General features: G+C 46.8%; 1 protein-coding gene across 1 annotated transcript; it reads left to right on the top strand.

Annotated features, from left to right (window-relative positions):
* Positions 1 to 1,044: 1,044 nt before the first annotated feature.
* CIMAP2 (ciliary microtubule associated protein 2) lies at positions 1,045 to 26,240 on the top strand (the record flags this gene model as incomplete). The annotated part of the gene is made up of 11 exons (XM_080922140.1): positions 1,045 to 1,133; positions 2,381 to 2,536; positions 3,643 to 3,727; positions 4,103 to 4,267; positions 4,449 to 4,571; positions 6,180 to 6,317; positions 6,435 to 6,578; positions 7,777 to 7,938; positions 8,868 to 8,993; positions 10,087 to 10,220; positions 26,168 to 26,240. 11 exons carry the CDS (start codon positions 1,045 to 1,047, stop codon positions 26,238 to 26,240), a joined length of 1,395 nt encoding a protein of 464 aa, XP_080778266.1.

Below are 26,240 nucleotides of genomic sequence, written 5' to 3'. Positions count from 1 at the left end.
TCCTGAGTAGGAACTTCCCTTTTTAATTCTGTACTCTTTTTCTCTCTCTCACAGAGGGTCTCTATGAAGTCCGGTTGGCTTTGTAGTTACTATGTAGTCATGGCTGGTCTAGAATTCTCCTACTGACTCAGGTACCCAAGTGCTGGGATTACAATGTATACAACCTCTGTTGGACAGCATTCCCTCCCTCTTTAAGGGAGAGCAATATCTCACCGTCTGTATTGTCTGTACCTATCGGTCCTTGTCTATCCATCATGGGTTATGGTTATTGGGAATGATGCTCCTACGAGCAGCGTTATATTATACAAATACGTGTTCGGCACATATTAACTGGGATTTCTGGGTTGTGTTGTAATTCTACATTTAATTCTTTGAGGAACACTGTACTGTTCCATAGCAGCACAACCGTTATATTTTTCCATCACCAAAGCTCAAAGTTTCCAGTTTTTCTACATCCTTGCCAAGACAAGTCATTTTCTCTAATGTCGTTCATATTAACCATCCTGGTGGGTGGGCTAAGCTTTTGATCTGACTCTAGGAAGATGAGTAGGGGTTGGGAGGGAAGGGAGTAAGCGGATGGGGATGCAGAAGCTGGGAAATTAAAAAGGCTAGTGGTTTCTCAATGCATTGTAGGGTATTCCTTGGGGCCAGAGCTGCCCACAGCTGGAGCTCACGAAGAGTGGGAAAGAGAGTTGCTAGAGATAAGACCTAAAGGCAGCAACAAAAGCCCCCTCACAGCCTCCATCCTGGCTGAGAAGCTTGCTGTAATTGCATTGACAATGAAGTCTGGATAGGCTGAACTCTTACAGCTATAAATCTCTCAAGTGTTGAGTCCTGGATGGGTTGTGTGACCCTATGCTTCTGCCTAAGCCTTAGATCTCTTTCCTTCGATCATTAGAGTGGGGATGGAGGGGTTGTGAGAACACCAGTGGAGGAGGATGAATTAGTTGGCCAGACAAAGAAGTTCTATGATGGGGAGGGATGGGCTGTTCATGGCAGGTGGCCTCAGTACAGAGCTGACTCACCTTGGCTTCTCTTGCAGCAATGACTCTGGCCCATGGACTTTGGCTTGTGTCTTCCACCACCCCTGCACCAAAAGAGATCACTCTAAAAGGCACAGCAGCTGCAGGCAGGTTTGTGCCAGCCCTCCAAGAGTGCCTAAGGAGGTCCAGGCTGGAAGGAGGGCCTCCTGCTCAGGGTGAGGACAGCCATGATCACATGGTACTTCAGTATAGCTCTCCAAGGACGGGTCCCGAACAAACTGTGCTAAATTCATTTATTCACTTACTCTCCACCCAACAAACATTTGCTACACGCTCACTACATGACAAGCACTGTGTTAGGAATGAACAAGACAGTCTCTTTTTGTGGGCCAGGAATTGTCTACTGTAGGCTGTTTAATCTGCCCAGGAGGCTTCCTTTTTCCAGGTAAACATGCAGGGCCTTAGGGAGGGACGCTACTTTCTTGAGACCCTGGTGCTGGGGAGAGATGGACCCCCAGCTCAGTGGTGTACAGTGGCTGCTCTATCAGCTGGGACTATGTGACTGCCAGGCCTGGAGCCGGAAGGCCAGCTCTCCCTTCAAATTCCAACCGTGATGTGGGCAGGCTGTAAGAGGCTGCTGGGCCTCTGCCTGCTCCATCTCTGCTGAAAGCCCCCGGAGAGCTCTGAGGTAATGAAGGAGACATCAGCACAGCCAGAGGATGCTATCTGTAGGGGAAGGGAGGAGGAGGGACAGCTGGTCATGAGCAGGTTGGGACACACCCTCCCCTGTTTCTTCACCTAGCAAGTGCTTCCTCATTAGGGATTCTTCCCTGAAGTACTCTCCACAGGCTGGGTCCCACCCCACCACCTACCTGCTAGCCTGGCCAAGCCTCGGAGGTGGTTGTCTGAGTCGCTTTCCCCACTATTCTCAGAGAACAGGGGCCACATTTGGGTTGCAGACTTCAATGTCTGCTCAGAGTGGATGTCTGAGGTTCTGCTACCACTCACTATATCCCCTCTGATGTCCCTAAGTCCCTTCACCTATCTCCCCACTCGCCCTCCACACTCCACCTTCCTTGCCCTCCCCAGAGTTCCATTCAGTAGAGGACCAGAATTCCCAAGTCTGCTGTCCCCTCCATTTCCCTCAACGAAGGGTGAACATTATAAAGCAGAAATAAACAGATCCTCAGCAAGTGACAAGAGCAATCTCATTAAACCCCAGGGGGATCCTAAGGTCTGTAGGAGCCCGGGAAAGGTCTCAGGCAAGACCGCATTGGAAATATAAACTGAAAGAAAACGTCAAGGGGCAGCCAGCACGCTGGAAAGCTCCCACGTGGCATGAAGCAGGTCTGTACTTGCTGAATCATAACGCCCTGGGTTGCGGGTTGCCTTGGCAGCGCGCGGTGTCAAGGGGGTGTTGTGCGGGGGGTGGGGGCAGGCTGGAAGCTAAGTTCAGTGAGACCTCGCACCCACGGCGCCCCTCCCCCGCGCAACATCATGTCCGCCATCCCCAAGTGGTTCAAAGGGGCGCCCTTTGGGGTGCAGAGCCACAGGTGGGGCCCAACTGCTTCCTGGCCTGGCACCCAGGATCCAAGAGAGTTCCTGTGGGCCCCACCAGCGCCTCTGCCTCCGGGAGGAAGACCAGACAGAGGCTGGAGCCTCTGGGGAGGAAGGGAAGAGGGCTGGCTCACCCCTCCCCCACTACTCACACTTCCTCTCTCCTCCTCCTCCTCCTCCTCCTCTCCCTCTCCTCTTTTTTCTTCTTTTCCTCTTCCTCCTCCCTCTCCCGTCTTCCTATGTAGCCCTGGCAGGCACTGAACTCACAGAGATCTGCCTACCGTTGCCCCTTATGTGCTGGGTGGGATTAAAGCCTCTAAGTTCTTTTGTTTTCTGTTCCATTTCTGTAGTAAGTTCTTGCAAAGTATTTCCAAACCATCCAGTGTAAAGTATTCAGAGAGGCCACATGGTCTGCCCATCCCATGAAATTCAGCTAAAAAGTTCTGAGTAGGTTTGCAGCCCAGATATTTATTTCTTTTTTTTCTTTTCCTTTTTTCCCCTCCCTCCCTCTCTTCCTTCCTTTCTTCTTTCCCTTTTTTCTTTTTCTTTCTTTTTTAAACATTTTATTTGAGACAGTCTCTCTACATCACTCTAGATGTCTTTGGAACTCTCTATGTAGACCAGGATGACCTCAAAGTCATAGAGATCCACCTGTCTCTGCCTCCCAAGTGCTGGGATTAAAGGTGTGCACCATTATGCCCAACTGTCATATTTCTTTTTATGTTCTATTATGTAATATAATTGCATATTATGTGCCACACGTGGTTCTAGGATCTGAGGTCATGAGGTGATCTGGATAATAGCCCTATATATAATTAAATGTATATGAAAGATGATATAAAGTATCCACCATGTGGTATAACATCTATCTACTTGGAGGCGGGAAGGGTAATGGTACTTGAAGACGATGAGGCCGTGAAGAGAAGCACAGCGTAGGGAATGGTGGCAGAGTGTCTCTGGAACTCTCAGAATCATGAAGCAGATGCAAAGTGACTTTCATGGGTCAAGTCCAAAGTCATCCATTCCGGGAACCCACTGCCTGTCTCCCAAAGCTGCCCTGTCAGGGGCAGATAGGCTCTCACTTGGCTCTATACCTCCCTAGGTTTGATGTCTCCGCTGTCTATCCCAACCAGAAGAAGTCCAGCACCTTCACAGAGATTCCCTACTCCAGGCATCATCAGGAGCTGGTGAGCCTGCTTCCTCCCGAGTGGTCTGCGTCCCTCCCACAATACCCCAGTGCACGCTCCGACCCAAGCTTGGCTCATCCTTGGCTTCAGATATGTTTGATAAACTCAGGACTATGGTAAAAACCTAGGAGTTTAAGGGCCGCAGGCTTCCTCGTCAACAGCCCGTGCATCAGCCTGGCTCGGATCTGTATTTCCCTGAAGTGGAACAAGGCCAGTCACAGAGGTGACGAGCATCCCATCGTGATGGCCGAGCTCCTGGGTGTCAGGCTGGGGGGACTGTCTAGTTCCATTCCTAGGCCAGGGGTGACTTGCACATGCAGAGGGGGTGGGGTAGGTGGTTAAGACTGACTCAGCTCAGAGCCTGCTCTAACTTAGTCCCACATAGGACCTGGGACCTATAACTCCAAGGATACCTGCTTCAGCAAGAAGTTCTTGGAACAGAAGTTAGGCTCAGGATGGGCCCGGGCCCAAGAAGCCACCCGGCTGACCCAGCTACCTCACTTCCAGTACGAGGCCATCAAGAAGGAAAGAGAGCAGCAGGTGAACTTCGGGAATACCCTTCTCTACCTCAAGGATCGAGGCTTCCTGTCCACATGGCTATCCCTCCAGAGTCCTAAAGGATGTGGCTCCCTCCTGGAGAACACCCTCACCTTTTGGGCTCCTTCCTGGCTAGACCTTCCCAGGTTCCCTTTTCATCCTGTCTTCTTTTCTTTTGGGGCAGGTACACAATCTGGGGCCTGGCTCCTACAACATCAAAGACTTCTTAACTGAGCTACAGAAGAAACCACAGAGCAAACGGGGTCTACTTAGTTCTGGGGAGACACGCTTCCGAGGACTCATCGGGGTATGTGATTGTGTCTCTTTTACCCTCCGTCCTCTGTGGGAAGGCTGTTGCCTCTTGGATAGTTTGAGAAGCACCCTTCTCTGACCTGTCTTCTCCCTAGGCTTGGCCAGGCTCTCTAGGCTTCCCGTGTTGGCTCCTCTGCTTTCCCGTGTCTCAGCCTTGCACCCAGTGAGAAGGGATGAGTGTGGTTCATCTTTTATGTCTCAGAAGAAACCTAGAGTATATTAGAAACCCAACAAACATATTCATTTGGCTAGACAACTGGGGAATAATGATTAAACAACAACAGAAAGCTATGTGCCGAACTAGGCTTTGGGAGAAGGGGGTGTCCAGCGTTGACAAATGTAAGAGCAGGAATCTTAGTGATACGCACCACAGCATGAAGATGGAGATACATATCCTTCTTTATGGGGTTTTGAGGGAAAATGGCACAGGGAAAGAGTGCTGAGGGGTGATTATTATAGAGAGCAGTCTGGGAAGGCCTCACTGGAACAAAATCTGCAGGGGACTCATGATCATGGCTTTCTGAGCCATGGAAGGAAGCAAGACCCAGTCTCATTCTTTGGGGGACAGACAGATCTGATCCTCACAGTGGCCTGATTTTTTTTTTTTTAGTACTGGCCCCACCCTCTCTGGAAGTCTGGTTTCAGGGCCAAGCAAGGCAGTGATTTGCATCACCTATGGGACAGCAGTGCCCCCATGTGGCTAAAAGAGGCACATCAGCCTCAGAAATCCAGCCAGGTCTCACCAAGACACCCTTACCTCCCTGAACCGTAGGTTAGCTCTGCTCACTGTACTTCAAAGACCAACTCAGCGTTCAGGCTCCTAGCCACAGTTCTAACCTCAAGACGTCCTGTCACCTCATCCTGACTTGTGTGATAGGACCTACTATGTGCCGGGCCCTGGGCAGAGGGCTTTGCAGACTTTCAACTCTATCACTATTCTTTGAAGGAAAGTGTTACCATCTCTGTGTTAGTACCATGGACCATGAAGCTCAGAGGCCCGAGTTCCCCCAGCTAGGAAGTAGCAGAGCCAGGGTCCCACAATTCCAGTGCTCATTCTTCCCAGCCTGTTCAGTTAGTGAGGAAGTTGGTCAGAGTTGTAGTCATAAAGGTAGATCTATAGAGGCTGTGGAACAGCCTGGGAGAAGGTGGGTCTCAGGAGAGATGGTGTCTAGGGTTGGTGTGATTGACAAACCAGAGGCCAAGAAAGGCATTCTGAGGTGGGAGGGCCTCCCCCCCTCTCTCTGTAGGTGTGTGTGTGTGTGTGTGTGTGTGTGTGTGTGTGTGTGTAAGAATGCATTGTAAGCAAGTACAATCAGGAAAACCAGGCTGAACACAAGGTTCTGAGTTAGAAGTGCTGAGTCAGAGGTGCTGAGTCAGAGGTGCTGAGTCAGAGGTGCTGAGTCAGAAGTGTAGCTGGACTTGGAGTTGAAACAGTGAACAGTGGCGGAGGCTCAAGGGGGATACTGTATAATGGGGTGGGTAGCATGCTCAATCCAAAGACCTTGTCTCCCCTCTTGAGATCTGAAACCCCAGACATATCTTCCTCAGATGAGCCAGCACAAAGATAGACTGACAGTCTGTGTTTCTGTCTCCTGCCCTGCAGAATTATTATCCCGGCCCTGGAAATTACGGGGAGAAGGGGAACCCATACACACAGCTGGAGGAGAAGGCCTGGAACCACTCCCATTCTGACGGCCTCATGTGTAGAATGTCCAACAAGCCACCACCCCTGTCTCATCAGGTACGCCCCTCAGCAGCCTCTCCTTGCATGGCCTTTCAGGGTAACCTCAGGGATAGGCTGTCTGAAGCCCCACCTTGGCCATTCCCCTTCAAAAACCCTCACCACTTTCATCTCTAGGGCAGTGGCCTGGGGCCTGGGACCTACACCATCAAAAGCGATATTGAGACCTTTGTGAACAAATCCACTGGTACTCGTGGCCCCTATGACATTTTCTCCGGTGAACGCAGCAATCCTCTGCCCTACGGACATTACTCTGTGCAGGTATGTGTCTGGGTGGGCTGGCAGGGTAATTGTTGATTAGCCACAGGAATGTGACCCTGTGTGCCAAGTGCTGCTGGAGAGAGGTCTACTCTGTGCCCCTGCCAGGGTGGGATATGGTTCCCTGTGTGGCGAGGAACCCAAGGTCAGCCACACAGATGGTAATGGGTCAAAGCCACAGTTTGGACTTCTGACCCTGTGGCTAGTTCTCTCAGCAATAACAAGAACTGTACTGATAGACAGGTGGTCCAACGTGTGCCACTAGGCCTGCAGGAACCCCAAGGGCAGAAGTGCAGTGTCTGGTTGTAAACATTTCCCAGGCTTCATAGCCTCAGCTGGGTTAATGGCCATGCCCTGGGTAATGGAGCCCTAAGCTGGAAGGTGGGAGAGGAGACTGGGCTAGAAATTTAGCTTGCCAGACGCCCCCATTCCTATCAAAATCCTTTACAGGATTTTGTGGCTTTCTCAGCTTTACTCTCTTTGTGTTTATGGCTGTGGGGGACAAGTATGTGTCTAGACTTGTCTGTCTCATCCCCAACATGGAGTCACTGAATGGGCAGGATTAGTTCAGTTCACAGTCTAGGTGCAGGGAAATGGACCGTGTGGTATTTCCATTCTAGGGGAAAGAAAAGGGCAACTTTAGTTGGAGACCATTGTAGTGAGCCCTAGGGAAGGGGTGGTTGAAGTGGGAGCTACGTGGTAATCACTGTCCTATGTCCTGAGACATGACTGATTCTAAGATCTACCTGCCACTAAGGCCACTGCCCAGCACAGCAGGGGTCTTGGGACCGCACCCCCCCACCCCAGTGCTGGTACTACAACCACGGCTGAACCTCTATTCTTGAACTTTTTTTTTCACAGATTTTATTTTCTTTTTAAGAGCAATTTTAGGTTTACAGAAAAGTTGACAAATACGAAGTTTCTGCATCAGACACCACATACAGACTCTCCCCACTTGTTTCGGGCACGTTTGTGGAGGACAGCTTGCAGGAGTCAGCACTCCTCCATCAGGCAGGCCTCAGGGCTAACACTTAGGTGTTCAGGGTTCTTTACCTGCCCCTCCCCCACTGTCACGGTCCCCTGTCAGAGCAGTGCCTCTGTTAGTCAAGGTGTCCCATGGGTACCACCTGGGTTTCTGTGAGGGCTAGTGTACCTGTGATCTTCCTAATACAGCATTTCTTTCTCTCTTCCCTTTCCTCAGAAAAAGAAGCCCAAGGAATTGACCAATTACAAGAGCTTTGTGGACGAACTGAACTCACAACACAAGAAAAAACAAGGGGTTTTCTCAAAATATCCCCGGAATCCAAAACATCCCACAGAAAGAATTTACTGGACAACCCTTAGCCAGTGCCCCAAAAATAAGGTCAGTGTACCCCATAGGGTGTTTTCTCTTCTTGAAGGCAGCTTTTCTGTAGGCTAGGGAGGTTGAGGGGGCGGGGTGCAGTGGTCATGTAGGGAAAAGCTGTGTCTTAGGAACCAGCTGGTAGCCAGTCTGGCCTTGTACTGGTTAGTCTCTCTGAGCTTTCCCACACCTGGCCTATTACTGTAGCCAGCCATTAGAACCATGATAGGGTTATTCCTGTAGAACCCATAGCTGAGCCAGGCCACCAGGAAATCCCAGTCAGTAAGGTTTTCCTACCTGCTGTCCCTCCTCCGGCCATACAGATGCGGAGACTGGGCAGGAGGGAGTGAGGTAGGACTTATCCTCACGTCTGCCTACCTGATCTACCCAGGGAGGAGCCTGGCTCTGCCTGCCTCAAGGTAGTCCTTTCTGGGTGGCACTGACCAGTTCTTTAAAGAGTTGCCCTTTGCTTTTGTCACCACTATCCCTACACCCCGGCAGGGCCTGCCTCAAAGGGCATAGGAAGAAGTGAAGGAGGAGCAAAGGGTATGGACAGTCTAACCGCCTGCTAACCCCTGCCATTCCTCTCCAAGGGAACTTGGAAGGGTCATTCCTAGCGTGTAAAGGGAAACTGGGCCTCATAGACTAGAAAGGGTTGACTGGGTCCCCTGGTAGGGGCCAGGAGATTCTATACAGGGCTCAGTTCTCAGGTTCCAGGGCCAGTATGCCATAGTCCTAGGCGGCACTTCTCTGGGCCCCTGGGAACCTGTAAAGAGGTGTCTGGTTGGGGGTTTGTAGAGTGGGTAGTATGGGACATGTAGAACTTGAAGTCACTTCCCTTCCCTCATTCTTTGATGAAAGACGCAGTAGGTCAGCTGCCATGAGTCTTCAGTTGTCCAGCCTAGGCTGAGATTGCTAGGGCTTCCTCAGTTTTCCCTCTTTATGCTTAGGATATAGCTGGCCCTGGTTCTTGGCTTCCTCATGAGACGGAACAGAAACATGTCAACCGGCCACCGTTCCTTCTGGCCTCCAAGCGGTCCGGCCTAAAGGCCTACCAGATGATTTTGGGAACCTGGGTGAGTGCATCTGGGTTGGGGACATATGGAGGTAGGCAGGGGACTTTCTCCTACCTCTACAGACTGCCTCAGCCCTTTGTGGCCCTGACATAGATGCTTCTTGAGCCCAAGGCTATCTCTGTTTCATTCACTCATTTTTCTAGGCTCCTGTTTTCTAGGGCTGCCAACTTGAGCAGGCATGAAGGGCTTCTTAAAGGCTAGCTACTCAATGGACCTCAAACCAGGGTTTTGGATTCAGTATGCCTTCGGGAGTGGGGGGGGGGGGGCTGGACATTACATTTCTAACAAATTTCCGGATTGTACTAGTTTTCTTCCCCATTGCTGTGATCGAATATTCCTTTAAGGAGGCACCTTTAAAGGAGAAGTGTTTTTTTGTTTTTTGTTTTTTTGTTTTTTTTTTTGCATATAATTCCAGGTGATAGTGCTGAGACTCTTTCTAGATGATTTTAGGCTGTGACAAGTTGACAGTTAAAATTAGCTCTCTGCTAGCCAGGCAGAAGGGAAGGGCTAGGGTAGGGCCAGCTCCTGAGGCAGGGCAGGAAGGCCCCCTGGACAGTAACCCAGACTCCGCTCTTATGACGTCCTTGCCTGTGCTGTCATGATGTTACTTTGTCATCTTGAAAAGCTACATCTTGTCCCCAAGCCTCTCTATTGGCAGGCACATGGGTAGGGTGTCCCGGGTGTCCCACAAAGACCACAAACTAGGTGGCTTAGTGAATGGAGCTGTACGTTCACAGCTCTGGATGCTAGAAGACGGGGCCACGCTCCCTATGAAGTGGTTGGTAGGGAATCCTTCCTTGTCTCTTTACAGCTTTTGCTGGTAACCAGAGACCCTTGGCTTTACCAGCTCGTGACTGTACCACTTTAATCTCTGCCTGTGTGTGTAAACATCGCCCTCACTGAGCACCTTTTCTTACAAGCACAACAGTCGTATCAGACCAGGGTTTCACCTGCTCTACCACAGCCTCAACTTGATTCCAAACAACTGGGGTGGTGCTGGCGTCAGGGTCCCAAAAGAGGGATAGAAAGCTCGAGGCAAGTCTTCACACCATACTCACTAACTGCCCTCATGTCTTTTTTGTCCCTGCCATAGAACCCAGTTGGGGTAGGCCGCTATCTCAACACCACGCTGATGGAGACCATAGACCGAAGGCAGCGATACCGCTCCCTGTACATGAATGAACCCAAGCGCTACCTGCAGGACCTAAACCGAGACAGAATCCTGCAGTGAGTATGGCTGGAGCTCTTGGAGGGGACTGAGGGCAGTTAAGATGACTCTTTGGTGTTCTAGAGATGAGGCTTGCTTGGTTCCCATGCTAGCCACCCCGAGGAGAACCTGGAGAAACTCCATTTAGAACTCTGTAGTGATCACCTATCTCTCCGGCAAGAAAGACGCGCCACAACTGGATCCTTCTACAGGCGTTTATTGCGGGCTTGATTGCAGTTGCGAAAGACCCCGAGCCCAGAAACCAACCCTCCTTATATATGCTTAGGAGGAATGTGTCGCCACCTGATTGGTGAATTCTGTGCGCCCTAATTAGCATACTCGGGACTAGAGAACGAGTCAGCATGAGTCAGCAAAACAGGCATATTCGCATGCGCACTTAGGTTGTTTACCTCAAAACTGGCCAACCTCCCTTCGGGCTGGGCGCCATCTTGTAATGGCGAATGCGGTGGCTTCCCACAGAACTTAGCTCAGCCTCTTACTGGCTGTGTGAGGAGGGGGCATGCTGCTTTCCTTTGAGCTTCCCCTCAGCTGTTAAGGGAGTGGCTGGCTGAGGAGATTCGGTTGGACCGGCAATGAGTCTGAAGGTAAAGAGGACAGGGCAAAGGTCATTCATTCAATCCAGCACCATGCAAGCTCTAGGTACCTGCATTTCACAGGACCTCAGGTTCTTGGTGTTGGTCAGGGGTTGGCAAAGTCATTTCAGGACCCTCGGAAGCCTAAGCATGAAACCCCACCACAAACTGTAAAGAGGTCACAGATATCAGCTACTGCCATATTTTATTGACCTAAGAAGCTGTTGGCTAAAGTAGAATTTTGATTCTAGATATTCTTAGATTTGATGAAACATGCACTTTAGAATTGAGGTTTTTTTCTTTTTTTTTTTTTTCTGGGAAATTATGGAGTGAGCATCGTGGGGACCCAGTGCTGGGCACGAGATGGTTTGCTCACACATGCATGTCTTTGTGTGATGTGGAGGCCTGAGGTTGATGCTGATTCATTTGTGAGCATTCTTCCCCCTTATTCATTGAGGCCTCTCAGTCAAACCCAGAGCTGCGGATATGGATATTCTTGCTGGCAACCTTGCTCTGGGGGATCCCTGGTCTCCCTAGGTGAGAATTAGGGGTGGGCTCCGCACCCACTCAATGCTTACATGAGATTCTGGCCCATCTTCTTTCCTGGCAAGCAGCGCCTTTAATTGCGGAGCCATCCGTAGCTTTTTAGTGTAATTTTTAAGTTGGTTTTATTTGTATAAAGATGGTCTTGTAGCCTCCTCTGTCTTAATCCTTCATTTGAGACAGGGTAGTGGGGAGTAAGGATCTGGACAGATTACACACAGGAATGAGCTTTCCTTCCCCTGCCTTCTCAGCTGGTCCAGTCTGGCTGGAAATAACCAAATTAGGATTCATTTTTCTCGACAATTTGGAGAGCTTTGTTCCACACTTCTAACTCCAAGCTTAGTTTTCAAGCCTATGTCACTCTGGCTTGTGCATATAACCTGCATATTTCTTTCTGGAAGCTTCCCAGACCTTCTTTGTCCCTAGGATCCAGGATCTTCATGGTACTTCATGGTGATGCGCCATATTGTAGTCTATTTTCAAGCATTGTGCCGGGCACTTGGAGTGCTTCTGTCATTTGGTAGCTCTGCCCTTCCCCTCTGGGAAAATTTGATTTGGGGTTTTTGTCTGTGATTATTACCCTCCCTTTCTTCTCTTCTTTAGACACATGTCAGATGTCCTCGTTTGGCATTCTAGTTTCTCAGGGTTTTGTTGTCATTTTGACATGTACACTTCTGTGTGTGTATGCATATGAGAGTGTGTAGGAGTACATGTATATATGCAAGTGTGCATACATTTGAAGACATGTGTCATCCTTTGCCCTACTGAGGCAGGGTCTCCGTGGAACCCAGAGCTCACTGAGCAGCTAGTCTAGCTAACCAGGTTAGCACAAGGGCTCTGCCTCCCCTCTCCCATCTCTGTCAGGCTTGAATGCCGGGCGGAGGCATTTCTGGGGGTCTGAACTCTGGTCCTTCTAATGCACACATTGAGTCATTTCCCCAGACCCTAGTTTCTTTTTTTCTTATGTCTTTTCTGTTCCTTCTGGTAAAATCTCTTTGTCCTGGCTTTCTAACCCCAATCCTACCATAACTTTAATTTCTGACAGCCCTTCTGTGTTATCAACTGCTCCTTTTTTCTTTCATAGGGCCAATTCTGTGTTGTTGATGTAGGATGTTCTCTTCGCTAAGGATCTGAATTACGTTGTACCCTAAGTGTGTTGTCTCCAGCTCTTCTTAGCTCTTCCTATATTCACTCACATTCAAGACAGAAACACCACAGATGCCTGTGAGTCTAAATGTGGTGGGGCGCTGACTGGATCCATCCTTTACCTGTCCTGCTTCCTGCGCGTGTTCTGGGTGCGGTCAGTGCAGAGTGGGTGCTGATCTCTGGGGCAGAGGCTAGAGACCCCCTTCAGTCTGTGCCCTACACCCTGGCCCTCTGCTGTCTGTCTTGACTTGCTGGCTCAGCCTTCCACGCCCATCCCCTCCCCCACCAGAAACCTTCCCACAAGCTAAGCTTCAGTCTGCGGTTTTAGGGGAAAGGAGGCGGGGAGCCAGTGTGGGCGGATCTGGTACAGATTTTCATCTCTGGTTTGATTGGCGTTGGTCCTGGTCCTGCTGCCTGAGGTCTCGGTGTCAGCAGTCCTGGACCCCCCCTAGGCTCTGTGGCAGAGGCTGGAGTCCCTCCTGGCCCATATTTCTCTTTTTGCCTTCACAGTTATGCTGTAACCCCACCTCCGCCTCTTCTCCCTCTGTCCTTTTAGAGCTCCTTTAAACATCTTCTGGTGGATCTCAGGTGGGAGCAGAGATACGTATACATGTCACCTGTACTTTATTTATTTGGTTTTTCAAGCCAGGTTTTCTCTGTGTGGCTCTAGATGCTCTAGAACTCACTCTGTAGTCCAGGCTGGCCCCCAACTCAGATACCCACCTGCCCCTGCCTCCTGAGTGCTGGGATTAAAGTCACGTGACACCTCTGCCCATCTGATTTTTAAAATAGAAAAGGTTTATCTTATGTGTAAGAATGTATGTATATGTTCTGAGTGTGTACCTAGTGCCCGTGGAAGTCAGAAGAGGGCATCAGATTGCTTGAAACCAGAATTAAGGTGCTTGTGAGTGGCCACGAGGGTGCTAGGAACCGAACCCAGGATCTCTGTAAGAGCAGCCAGTGCTCTTCCTGTTACTGTTGTGTTTTATAGAAAGATAAGGAATATGTTTGGCAGAGGTGTGGAGGAAAGGGGTGCCTCCTCAGGCCCGTGCTGAGGCATCCCTTCCCCCTGAGGGACCAGCCACACATATAGTATAAAATTGAGTTTATTCAGGGCATGGGGAGGGGAGCTGAGGGGGTAGTAGAGACAGAGAAAGGCTGAGAGAGAAGAGGAGTAGAGACCGCCTATGAGCATGGGGAGAGAGGGGAGCAGGAGGCTGAGGACAGAGACAGAGCCAGTAAGCAAGAGAGAGAGGAGGGGCAAGCCTGGCCCCTGCCAGGTAACTGTGGGGCGGAGCTTAGACAAAATGCTAACACCAGCCAAGCCATCTCTCCTGTCATTAAGGTATACTAACACTTTTACTTTTGTACTTTTACTGTATAAAAGCACTTCTCCCCTTCTGGCCAAGGTGCTCAGTCTTATTTTACACATATTGAACCAAGACCAGAGATGGAAGCAAGGAGAGATGTTGTCTGAAGTCACACAGCTGTTGAGTAGCAGAGCAAGGACTAGAAGCCAGTCCTTCCTCTTCTAGGTCAGTGATTATTCTCCAATATCAGGCCCTTGGAAAGATTTAGGAGATTAGAAAGAGTCATGCTTGGGTGCTCAAAGGGCTCTGTTTGTGTGTGTGTGTGCATGCATGTGGTGTCTGAAGGTGAGTGTACATGCCTATACACACATGTGTAAATGTGTGAGTGCACTTGTGTGTGTGTGCATGCATGTGGGGTCTGGGGGTGAGTGCACAAGTGTTCACATGCATGTAGGGGTGTGGGTGTGAATGTATATTCACATGCATGCATGTGTAAGTGTGGGTGTGAGTGCATATGTGTGTGTATGTATATGCATATGGAGTCTGGGAGTGAGTGCACTTGTATATGTATGCATGTGTAAGTGTGTGTGTGAATGCACATGTATGTGTGTGTTTGTAGGGTCTTGGGATGAGTGCATAAGTGTTTACATGCATGTAGGGATGTGGGTGTGAGTACACATGTATATGCAGGAAGCAGTCCTGCAGAGCTATCTTGCTGCTTAGTGTGAAACTTCTGGGCATAGTTATGTCTAGGGAGAGAAGCTATGGGTTCTTCCACCACATACTTAGTTTGTTTTCAAATTGTTTGATTTTTATCAAAACCTGTGTTTGCTTTTTACTTGTTTTTGGTGTTTTGGGATAAGGTTTCAGGAAGCTGAGTTAGTCTCAAACTCCTTATGTAGCTGAGGGTGAGTTTGAACACTTGATCCTTCTGCATCTGTCTCCCAAGTGCTTGGATATAGATTATTTTTATAGCAAAAAGCCCTGTAAATAAAGCAGAACAAGGATTCTTGAGATAGAGAACACAACTTAAGAGTTCTTCTTTTTCAGGGCCATCCCTAACCAGGACTCCCTGGCTTTTCTTCTAATCCTCAGTTTTTCAATCTATAAAAGGGGAATAATTTATACCCTACAGGGTCAAGATGTGAAACTCAATTAGTGCTTGTGAATGCTACTTAAAGGGTCCCTGTGGGTGTTAGATCCTCTGAGAAGTTTCTCCCTGGGGAGCTTATGTGTCCTGTTGGGGCACAGCCTTCTTATCCCAGGAGCCCAGGTAGAGCCAGGGGGTGTGAGAGATTCCAAATCCCATTATGTGCTTCCGCCACGTAGTTGTTCTCCAAGCCTGCTTCTGTCCTGGTTTCTTGTGCTCTTCCATGTAGGAGAGGGGGGCTAAAACACTAGTCAGGAATTCCATTTTCATTTCATTCAAATTATACCCTGTGGTGCTCACTGGGCTCAGACGTTGAGAAAACTCGCATACCCGTGGGATCCAACACTCTCTCTGGACTTCATGGGCCCCAGGCACACACATAAAACGCATGTAGGCCAAACTCTCATAACATAAAATAAAAACAAAAATTTAAAAGAACAACAAAACCAATACGGTGTACACAGATTGCACATGCGTGTGCATGACTATAATCCCAACAGTGAGCAGATGGAGGCAGGAGGACCACGAGTTCAAGGTCATCTTGGGCTACATAATGAGCTAATTACAACCTAATTGTACTTCAAGACCTTGTCACTGAGTGGACGGGTGAACGAATGAATAGATAGATATCTAGATACGGAGACAGAGTACTCAGCTCCTGTCACTGTGAGCAGAAAACCCCAGTTTCCACGAACCCATCTCCAGTCGTCAGCAGGCTGACACAGTGTGACCAGGTACCTCACACTCCTGCTGCCATGGAAGAGCTGTTCTTACTACCATCTCCTCCCCATGGTGGACTATACGCACAAACTCTGGGTCACCATAAATCCTTTCTCCACGTGTTGCTCTTGCCAGATACTTTCTTACAGTGCTAAGAAAAGTAAGTATATAAAAATACATGCATGAACGTGCGCCAAGGCACCTCTCTGGCTGCTGAGTGGGAGGAGGGGGAGCTGCCATCATCCAGGGTTTCTATCTCTGTTCCTGTTTGCATTTTCAAATTCAATCCCATTTTCAGTGGCACCCGATGTCAGCTCTTTAGTCTTTCCCAGTGGAAGATTCCTTAGCGTTACTCTCTACCAACGTGGGGTGTAGACTCATGGATCTGCTGTGTTGCCAGTCTTCCACCCACGATTCCACTTACAGAGGGCTTTTCTGAACATGATTCTTCCATCCATTTGCTCGCGTGGGTCTGTGCTCTAAGAGTTTTGTTTTATTTTTAGAGAAGCGTTTATTGTAGACTCATGGGCAGGAGCTTCAGTCGGGGAGAAAACGCCACACTGCCGCTTGAGTTAAGCTGGCACACAGGACAGCCACATGCCTGAGAGAAAGACTAAGGCCAATGTACAAGAAAAGAAAGCTTCAGCACTGGCCAGAATCAGCTTTAAGACTCATTCCTTTACTTTTATTTCAGTGCATTTACAGGGGAGAAAGAGGCCAATAATGCATTGTCTTAAGTTACTTTTCTACTGCCATGGCAAAACGCCAGGACCGGGCAACTTATAAAAGAAAAAAAAATCTAGCTTGGGGGCTCATAGTTCCAGGGGGTCAGAGTCCATGACCTGTACAGTGGGGAACAGGGCAGCAGGTAGGTAGGCAAGGCTCTGGAGTAGAAGCTGAGAGTTCACATCTTGAGAAACATGAGGCAGAGAGCTAACTGAGAATGAAAATTCAAAGCAAGGGCCAAGAGACATACCTCTACAACTAGGCCACACCTCTGAATCCTTCCCAAAATGTTCCACCAACTGAGAACCAAATATTCAAATATATAAGCCTATGGGGGTCATGCTCATGCAAACCACCACATATACCCAGTCAGTGACGTATAGTGTAATTTCTGAGTTAAAGGAAAATTAAAAATCTCTCTAGTTATATATATATATATATATATATATATATATATATATATATATATACATACACACACACACATACACACACACAGCTTTTTATTTTATTTTATTTTATTTGAGACAAGGTTTTTCTGTGTAGCCCTGGCTGTTCTGAAACTCATTGTCTAGACCAGGCTGGTCTGGAACTTCCAGAGATCTGCTTGTCCCTGACTCCTGAGTGCTGGGCTTAAAGGTGTGCACCACCACTGCCTAACAAAAGTCAATATAAATTGTTTTGCATTTATCTTTATTGTCCTTTTAATTTTTTTCCTTTAAAATTTTTAAAAATTTATTTATTCGTTTAATGTATGTAAGTACACTGTAGCTGTCTTCAGACACACCAGAAGAGGGCATCAGATCCTATTACAGATGGTTGTGAGCCACCATATAGTTGCTAGGAATTGAACTCAGGATCTCTAGAAAAGCAGTTAGTGCTCTTAGCCACTGAGCCACCCTTCTGGCCCCTTAAAATTTTAATTAATTAATTTGTATGTATGCATGCATAGATATCCATACGTACAAGTTCCAGGGCACATATTTTGTCAAGCACAACAGTCAATAGTTAGTTACAATGAACAGCAGTGAGGCCTCTTCGACCATGTGGGAGTCAGGATGGAATTCAGATCCCTGGGCTTAGCAGTGTCTTTACCCTCCAAGCCTGGCTCAAGACAGCTAATCTTCAATCAAATCAAAACAGTCAGGCATATTCTAGATTTCTCTTCTAAAACATACATGGTGGAACTCACGACTTATACAATTCTCAAGAAAAAAAAAGAATTGGATTATAAATCTTTTTTTGTAGTCAAAATATCTGTTTTCACACAAACAAATGAGAACCACATGAGGGTCAAAGATATCTCCCCAACATCTCCCTTCTGAAAATGTTACCGGGTATCTTCTCTAGTCAGATGAAGAGTGGATTAGGGCAAAAAGCTCAAAACTTGGAGGAACATAAAAAAATATTTCTGGGTACAATGTATCAGACTCATGTAACCAACAATAAAAGACAAACTAATAATCCCAAAACCAAGAAGCTGGGATGATCTTCAGTGCACTGGGTCAAGCTGTCTTTGTTTTATTCAAATGTTGTTTCTGTAACTGCAGAGAGCTGAATACTGTCTGGACTTCGGTATTGTTATTCTTATAAAACACTGTGACAGATGATGCTTAATAACCACAACCAATACAGAGACAACCAATACAGAGACAACCAATACAGAGACAACCAATACAGAGACAACCAATACAGAGACAACCAATACAGAGACAACCAATACAGAGACAACCAATACAGAGACAACCAATACAGAGACAACCAATACAGAGACAACCAATACAGAGACAACCAATACAGAGACAACCTTTATGAGGTGACAAGTTTCTCCCAACACCAAGCAAAGAGAAACTAAAGACAAAGATGGATATTTTTGTTTTGTTTGATTGGTTCTTCCTATGTAGCCTATGTAGCCCAGGGTGGTCTGGAACTCCCAGTCCTGCTCTAAGCTCCCATAGGCTGATGACTTGAAGCCTCCACCATACTCCCCTACAAGATGAATACTTAATCCTGATGAACAAAATCCATAAAGAAATCACAATAACCATGATCCAATAACCATACCCAAATATGTGACAGAGTCCCCATGATAACTCTCAGTAGATCTGTCTGAAAATGTCAGATGGGGCAGATAGTAATGATTTGGAGGCTTTAGATAGGTAAAATTTATCCTGCTATTTCAGACACTTAAGAAACATAAGGGAGCTGAAGAGATGGCTCAGTGGTTAGAGCACTGACTGCTCTTCCAGAGGTACTGAGTTCAATTCCCAGCATCCACACGGTGGCTCACAACCATCTGTAATAAGATCTGATGCCCTCTTCAGATGTGTCTGAAGACAGCTACAGTGTACTCATATATGTAAAACAAATAAATAATTTTTAAAAAGAAGACATTTATAAAAACTGTCTAGGAAAATCTCAGTGGAAGTGTCTAAGCTAAAATGTTATTATAGAAAAATTTATGTCCATTTTTAAAAAATAATATAATAAGGTGAGATGTTAACACCAAAGGAATGATTCCCCAAACCAGGAACCTGGAAATTAGAAAGCTCACTTCTTTTTAAATTAAATTTTTAGTTAGTGGCACAAACAATGGTCTTAGATATGAGAGCTCACACATACCCAGTAATACCCAAGCCACTGGCCTCCCCCGCCCTCTCTGACCTCTTGCCTTCTGCTCTCAAGAAAGGCCTCTTCTCTAATGCCAGAAGAGGCAGGTATGTCTCTGTAAATTCCAGGCAGCCTGGATTACACAGCAAGTTTCAGGTCAACCATGTAGCCCCTTTTAAACCCTGTTTAAAAGCAAGCAAGCAAGCAAATACCCCTTAAGCTCTTAAGTCTAAGAGAATAATTAAATCTGAAAATTTGAACTATTTAGAAAAGAATTACAATGAAGGCGGTAGATACAAACTGTCAAATGTATCAAGGCAGCCATCTCAGGAAACCCACAGCTTTCAGTGGAGGGCTGGAGGGATGGCTTGCAGTTAAGGGCAGCTGCATTTGCAGTGGGTCCAAGTCTAGTTCCCAGCAGGTTGGGGGCTGGCTCCGGGGATCTGACGCCATCTTCTGGACACTCACATGTGCACATACTCTTATGCAAACACACATTTATACTTAATTTAAAAAACAATTTTAAAAAAGCATGTTGAAGAGACAGCTTAGTAGTTAGGAATATTTCTGCCCTTGCAGAGGACTGGGGTTCAGTTCCCAGTACCCATGCTGAATGGCTCACAACCTTCTGTAGCCTCAGCTCCAGGGATTTCACACCCTCTTCTAGCTTCAACATACAGTTAGTTACAGCCATGTACATGTATGTACACACATACACACACATACATACATATACATACATACACACATACATACACACATACAGACACACATACAGACACATATACACACATACACACAGAGGGATTTAGGAATCACCACACAAACCATACAAACACTGATTTCACGTAAGCAAGAATAGTTTATTGAATGTACAACCTAATTCTGATCGGATCAGGACCACAAAAAGGAAGAGAACCTAATTGTGGTACCAGTCTGTTCTTAGGACAGGCTTATAAAGGAGAAAACTATAATGACCACAATGAGCTCATACAAAGACGCAGGAAGGGACACCCAGTGGTCAGCTCTGACCCAGGATATTTTAGACATAGCAGTTCATATTGACCTTTGATTTGATGGGTCCTACCTGAAGCTTTGTGAAATGTTTTAAGATTAACAAACCGTATACAGAACATAACAGGGTATGAGGTCAGCATGACCCTGCTCTGAGTCAAGTTATTTTTCTGTGTCAGTGACTGGCAGGCATATTACAGCAACAGTATGAAATAGCTGGAGGACATGGAACAAAATGGCTGCAGCTATGCTAGTGGGGCAGGCCTCAGCAACAGCAGCAGCAGCAGCAGCAGCAACAACAGCAACACTCAATTTATTTTTAATTTAGAAACAGCTGGAATAAACAGTAAAAATGAAGACTGTGTTGGGGAGGGATCCTCACCGTATCCTTCCTACCCTTTGATGTTGATGTCTGCCATTTTCCAGGGTGATGGCTCTGGTGCCATTTTCCCGTGGGCTTGGCGGCTGTAAAATGTATAAAGCCAGAGACAGCAGGGGTGCTGTAGAAGTGGTTGGTCTGCCATTTTCCTGTTCCCTAATGTGAGTAAGCACTGTTCAAGGAGGCCTCTGAAGGGATTTGTCTCATGGGAGGGCAGAGAGTGCAGGAAACTATGACCTTGTGTGTCATTTGTCCTCCTGAGCTAAGGCAGACTGAGGCCGTGGGTGGGGAGATATGCCCTTTCCCGGCATGCTGTCCATCTCTAATCCAGGTGAAGGAGAGCGTATGTCGGAGGTGCAGAACGTCCTGGAATGTGTGAGCCCACTGACATTTTCTTAGTCTCAGTTCCAAATCTCACCTGCTTTTTCTTGGGCTTCCAACCCGGTAACCTCTGATGTAAGTCATGTGTGAGAAAGCCCTTTTTCTATCTTACTGTGTATATAGTAGCTGCTCTATGTGTGTTCACTGGACGGCAGACCTCCATGTGGTTACCTTTCTAGATCTTTTGACTAGGACGTTTTATTTTATTTTGTTACGATCCCCAGACCTTAGTATGACTGTCCCCAGATAGAAGTAGCATTCAGGTCTTGAACCAGCATGCAGGCAGCACCACCTGCAAACTGGGAACAAAGACCTACACCATCCAAGTCCATAGTTCTGGGAAAGACCCTAATGTACTTTGGTTTTGGTTTCTGTGGTTCCACTTCTGGTTAACTGTCCTTGCTCACTGAGGTATGTCAGTACAGCATGTGGGTTTGTGCTTAAAAGTTCACCCTGAGAAAGACGGCACTTGGATACTGAACAACGTATCAGTGTAGTCAATGGCTTGGTTTGAACCCATGACTGAGTAGCCTTGTCTGGCAGATATAATACAACATTTCAGTTTTCAAGACAGAACCTGCCTATATCCCTAACTGGCTTAGAACTCTGTAGACTGGGGCTGACTTCAGACTCACAGAGATGCCCACCTCCGTCTCTGCTGGGATTAAAGACATGTGTTGTCACACCCAGTCCTAACTGGGATTTTAAAATTCTGTTTGGGTGTGAATGTGTGCACCTTCAATCCCAGCACTGGGAAGGTGTATCTCTAAGTTTTAGACCAACCTGGTCTACATATCAAGCTCTAGATCATTCAAGGTTGCATAGTAAGACACTGACTCAAAAACACAAATAAAGCAGAAACTCTAGCTGGCCTGCTCTCTGGCCATGTGGGCCAGTGCCAGCCCGGCAACTCCCTTACTGGCCTTGTCCTAGGGCCACTGACTGTACAAGGTTGTTTCAGTGTTTATCTGGGAAACTCCTATGTGTCACGAGCCATAACACTGCTTAAATACAAAAGCTTCCCTGATTTTCTGGACAGTGTCTCTTTATTCTCAGCCTCTTGCACACCCCAGGCTGGCACATGCTTTCCTGTGCTACTGTGGCTTTCTCACATGCCCACAGTGAAGCTAGACAGAGTGTCTCTGTACCCTGCTCCAGTGCCTTGCTGATTTGTAGAGGAGAAACTCGTGAACACTTGTCAAATGATGAGCCTTACATGTTCATTTAATGAAATGGCCTAGTGACTAAATGAGGCCATGAAAGGAACACTTGAGAAGTTTCTGGGTTTACTTGGCATAAATTTACAATTTTTTTACATAATGTTTTATTATGAGAAAAATTGAACATGTAGAAAAGGTGACAGGATTTTATACCACCCATTTAGACTTTGTTACTACGGCCTAGCCAGATGGCTCATTGGATAAAAGCACTTGTTGCTGATCCTGATGACCTGAGTTCAATCCCTAGAGCTTACATGGTGGAATTAGACAACCAACATCGGAAAATTGTCCTTTGACATACAACATGACATTCATGTATCTGTACTCTCTCTTATACACAAATCATTATTATTATACATAGTTATCACATTAGTGATGTTTTAATGCTTAATTATATCTTCTATCTGCCACTTTAAAAGATTTAAATTATGTGTGTTTGTATATTTGTATGTGGGTATGAATACATGGGTGCAGTGTCCAGAGAGGCCAGAAGAGGGCGCTGGTCTTCGGGAGCTGGGGTTACAAGTGGTTGTGAGCTACCGAATGTGGGTGCTGGAGGCTAAACTCAAGTCTTCTCTACAAGAACAGTATATGTTTTTAGCCGCTGAGCCTTCTCTCTTGATCATTTTATTATTTTTGATAAATCTCAAAGGATATGGCAGGCATTAAAATACTTCTTCACATACTGTCCTTTCAGCGTTTTAATTAATTGAAATGAAATTCTTTACTAAAACTCTCACACTGGGACCATAAATGTTCAGTGCTCAACATAATAGTAAATTCCTATATTCTTGAAGTATGTCTACAGTATACACAGAATTTTTAAATGTGTATGTTTTTATATGGTTACTTTTCTCATTGCTGTAAGAAAATACCTAACCAAAACTAACTTGAGGAGAAAGGGTTTATTGTAGCTTTGAGTTGTGGGCATAGTTCATCAAGATAGAGAAGATGGCAGTGGGAACAGCTCTTCTGTGTTAGCAGCAGTGTGGAGCACCTGGTCACATTGTGTCCCCAATCAGGAAGCAGAGAGAGAGAGAGGAATGTTAGTTGTAGTGGTTTGAATAGGACACCATAGACTCGTGTGTTTGAATGCTTGTCCCATAGGGAGTGCCACTATTAGGAGGCGTGTCCTTGTTGGAGGAAGTGTGTCACTGGAGGAGGGGGGCTTTGAGGCCTTCTATGCTCAAGCTATGCCCAGTGTGAAATCCAGTTTCTTTTTGCTGCCTATGGATCAAGATGTAGAGCTCTTGACTCCTCCAGAATCATGGCTGCCTGCACACTTTCATGGTTCCTGAAATGATGATAATGGACCGAACCTCTGAAACTATAAGTCAGCCCCAATTAAATGTTTTCCTTTGTAAGAGTTGCCTGGGTCATGGTGTCTCATCACAGCAATGGAACCCTAAGGCACAAGTGCCCAGTTTGCTTTCTTTGTTGCATTCAGTCCTGCAACTCAGCTAATGAGATGATACTGTCCACATTCAGGATGGGTCAGAAGATGGTTTAAACATCTCTGGGGTTACCCTCACAGGCATGCCCAGAAGTGTACTTCTTACCTGATTCTAAAGCATGCCAAATTGACAAGATTAACCACCACAGTACATCCTCTGTGAGATAACTGGGATTAATTTCAGTGTTTCTCAGTTGAGACTATTGAAGTTTTAAGAGAGCATGACTTCCCGAAGTCACTGTTAGTGTGTGGTGTTGATGCCTGCCTTCCTCAGCAATTCTCTGAGCACCTACTCTTTGTAGTTACTGGCCTCGCTCCTGGGACAGTGTAGCAGAGAAGACAGCAGATCAGAGCCTCTAGCTTTTGGGGGACATACCCTACTCCCCACAACTGCAAGGAAGCATGAGATCTGGAGGAGGCAGATAGCACTTAGAACCCCCCCCCCTCTCTGGATAAAATCTTTCCCTACCTCTTCTCCAGAGTTCCTGAAAAAGAGACCAGGATGGATGGTTCTTTGGGTCAGGAAGGCTGAGAAAGAACCCAGCATCTTCTTGTTCTCACTTTACCCACTTCCACCCCGCCACCTCTATTCACTTTCCTACACTTCCTGGACTTCTGTTTGCTGAAAGATTGGGCTGCTGGGGTTAGAAAGAGGGACTCTAGGAAACCCTTCCCTGACCTTCAGCCTAATATGAACCAGAGAGTGTCAGTGGGGATGCTGTGTAGGGTAAGAGTGACAGTGAGGACAGGGCTGGGGTGGCTCAGGCAGTCACTAAAGGCCTCAGGCATCCAGCTGAGCTCTTGGACTTGTTCTGTTAGAAACCATAGGTTTTTATAAAAGTCAGCTTTAATTATTTATATTTTTATTTACTTATTTTTTTTTTTGAAACAAGGTCTTACTAGGTAGCCTTGACTAACCAGGAACTCACCGTGTAGACCAGGCTGGTCTGTAACACCTAGAGACCCACCTGCCTCTGCTTTTTGAATATTAGTAATAAAGATCTATGTCACCACATTCAGCCTTAAAAGTAATATTTAGAATAGTATAATCTATCTATATAAAAGTCATTCTTTCTCAGGCAATTTATAAGGTTTGAACTTATTTATTTTTAATTTCAATTACACACACACACACACACACACACACACACACACACACACATGCATAGCAGAGTGTGTTTGTGTGTGAGAGTGCAGTGCTCACAGAGGTAATAAGAAGGTTGTTTGACCTGTGGAGCTGGGATTAAAGGTGTTTGTGAGCTGTTCTATGTGGGTGTTAGAAACTGAACTTGCATCCTCTTCAGGCATTGTGTGTGCTTTCAACCACTGAGCCATCCTCTAGGCCCTAAAATTTTAAATGTCTTTATGCATGTGGAAGCTAGAGGACAAGCTAGGTGTCATCCTCAGGAATACTGTCCACCTTATTTAGGCGATGGGATCTGTCACTGGTCTGACTGACCAGCAAGCCTAGATCTGCTCGTCTCCACCTCCCAGTGCTGGGATCACAGCACATGCCACACGCCTACCTTCTCATGTGGGCACTGGAGAGCAAACCCAAGTCACCATGCATACATTGCAGACGCTTTGCTAACTGAGCCGTCTCCCCAGCTCCCAGTTTCCGAGTTTGACAGATGCATCCAGTCATGAAACCACAAGCAAGAAAGCTTCTTCATGCTGCCTGCATCAATGCACTGTGCCCGTACCGGTGACAAACATGTCCGACATCCCAAATGGAATCAACCATGCACGGGCACATCTTTCCCTGTGTTATTGCGGCCACCCACGTGGCAGAGGAAGCTTGTTCCTTTGATGCCGAAACGTATCAGAGAGTGCATGGGCTGCCTTTGTTCAGCCTTCAGTAAAGCGTCAGTAAAGAGCTGTGTAGAGCTCTCTAGATAGCCAGGTTTCTAGTTCTTTCTGGTAACTATCCCAGAATATGATATTTGAGTCATTTGGTAAAATGCGCATACAGTGGCCTAAGGAACACTCAGAGTATTCGGCGATGCTGAGCGGTTTGTATTTGCACCCAAGACGGATGAGGCTTTACTTGCTCCATGTCCTGGGTTTGTTTCCATACTTTGTTGGTGCTGGGGATAAAACCTGTGTCTTGGATATGCTAGACAACCACTCTGCCCCTGAATGACATCCCAGCCCCACTACATCATTGTCAGTGAGAGCTTCGTGTTTGAATTTTTGATGTTCTAATTGTGTTTCACAACGGTTTGAGTTTGCATCGCCTCATTCCTTCTTCTTCACTTCTTTGCTGAAGTGTTTTCAAAACTTTTTATTCATCTTAAAGAGCAGGTTGCTCACATTCTTATATTACCCTCGGGGAATTCTTTGTCTTTTATTTTTCAATTTTTACTTAGGTGTGTGTGTCTGTGTCTGTTTGTGGGTGTGTGAACATGAGTGCAGGTGTTTATATGTGTGTAGAAGCCTCAAGTTTACATAGGGAGCCTTCTCGGTCACTTTCTGCTTTATTTATTGAGGCAGGGTCTCTTGCTGCAGCTGGACCTCGCCGATTCTGGCTAGTCTAGATGGCTTTCTTGTGTTTTTATTTTTCCTCTGAGCTCTTACAGGACAGTCTGGCTATGGTAAAATGGGTGTACAATAGAGAACTTTCCCTTAGAAAGGACCCTTTGCCGTAAAAGGTCTGGAGGTCGTGGCTGGGGAACTCACTTCCTTGCAAGAGTTTGTGCCCATTTTTTCTCTCTTTTTGCAGGGAACGGATTACATCTTTTATGAAGGGCAAGTGCCCTCCAACTGTGGACTACAATTCAGATCCCACTCCTTAA

Source organism: Micromys minutus, assembly GCF_963924665.1.
Source record: "Micromys minutus genome assembly, chromosome: 9".
Taxonomy (NCBI): Eukaryota; Metazoa; Chordata; class Mammalia; order Rodentia; family Muridae; genus Micromys; species Micromys minutus.
This window is presented reverse-complemented; position numbering and strand designations above follow the sequence as displayed.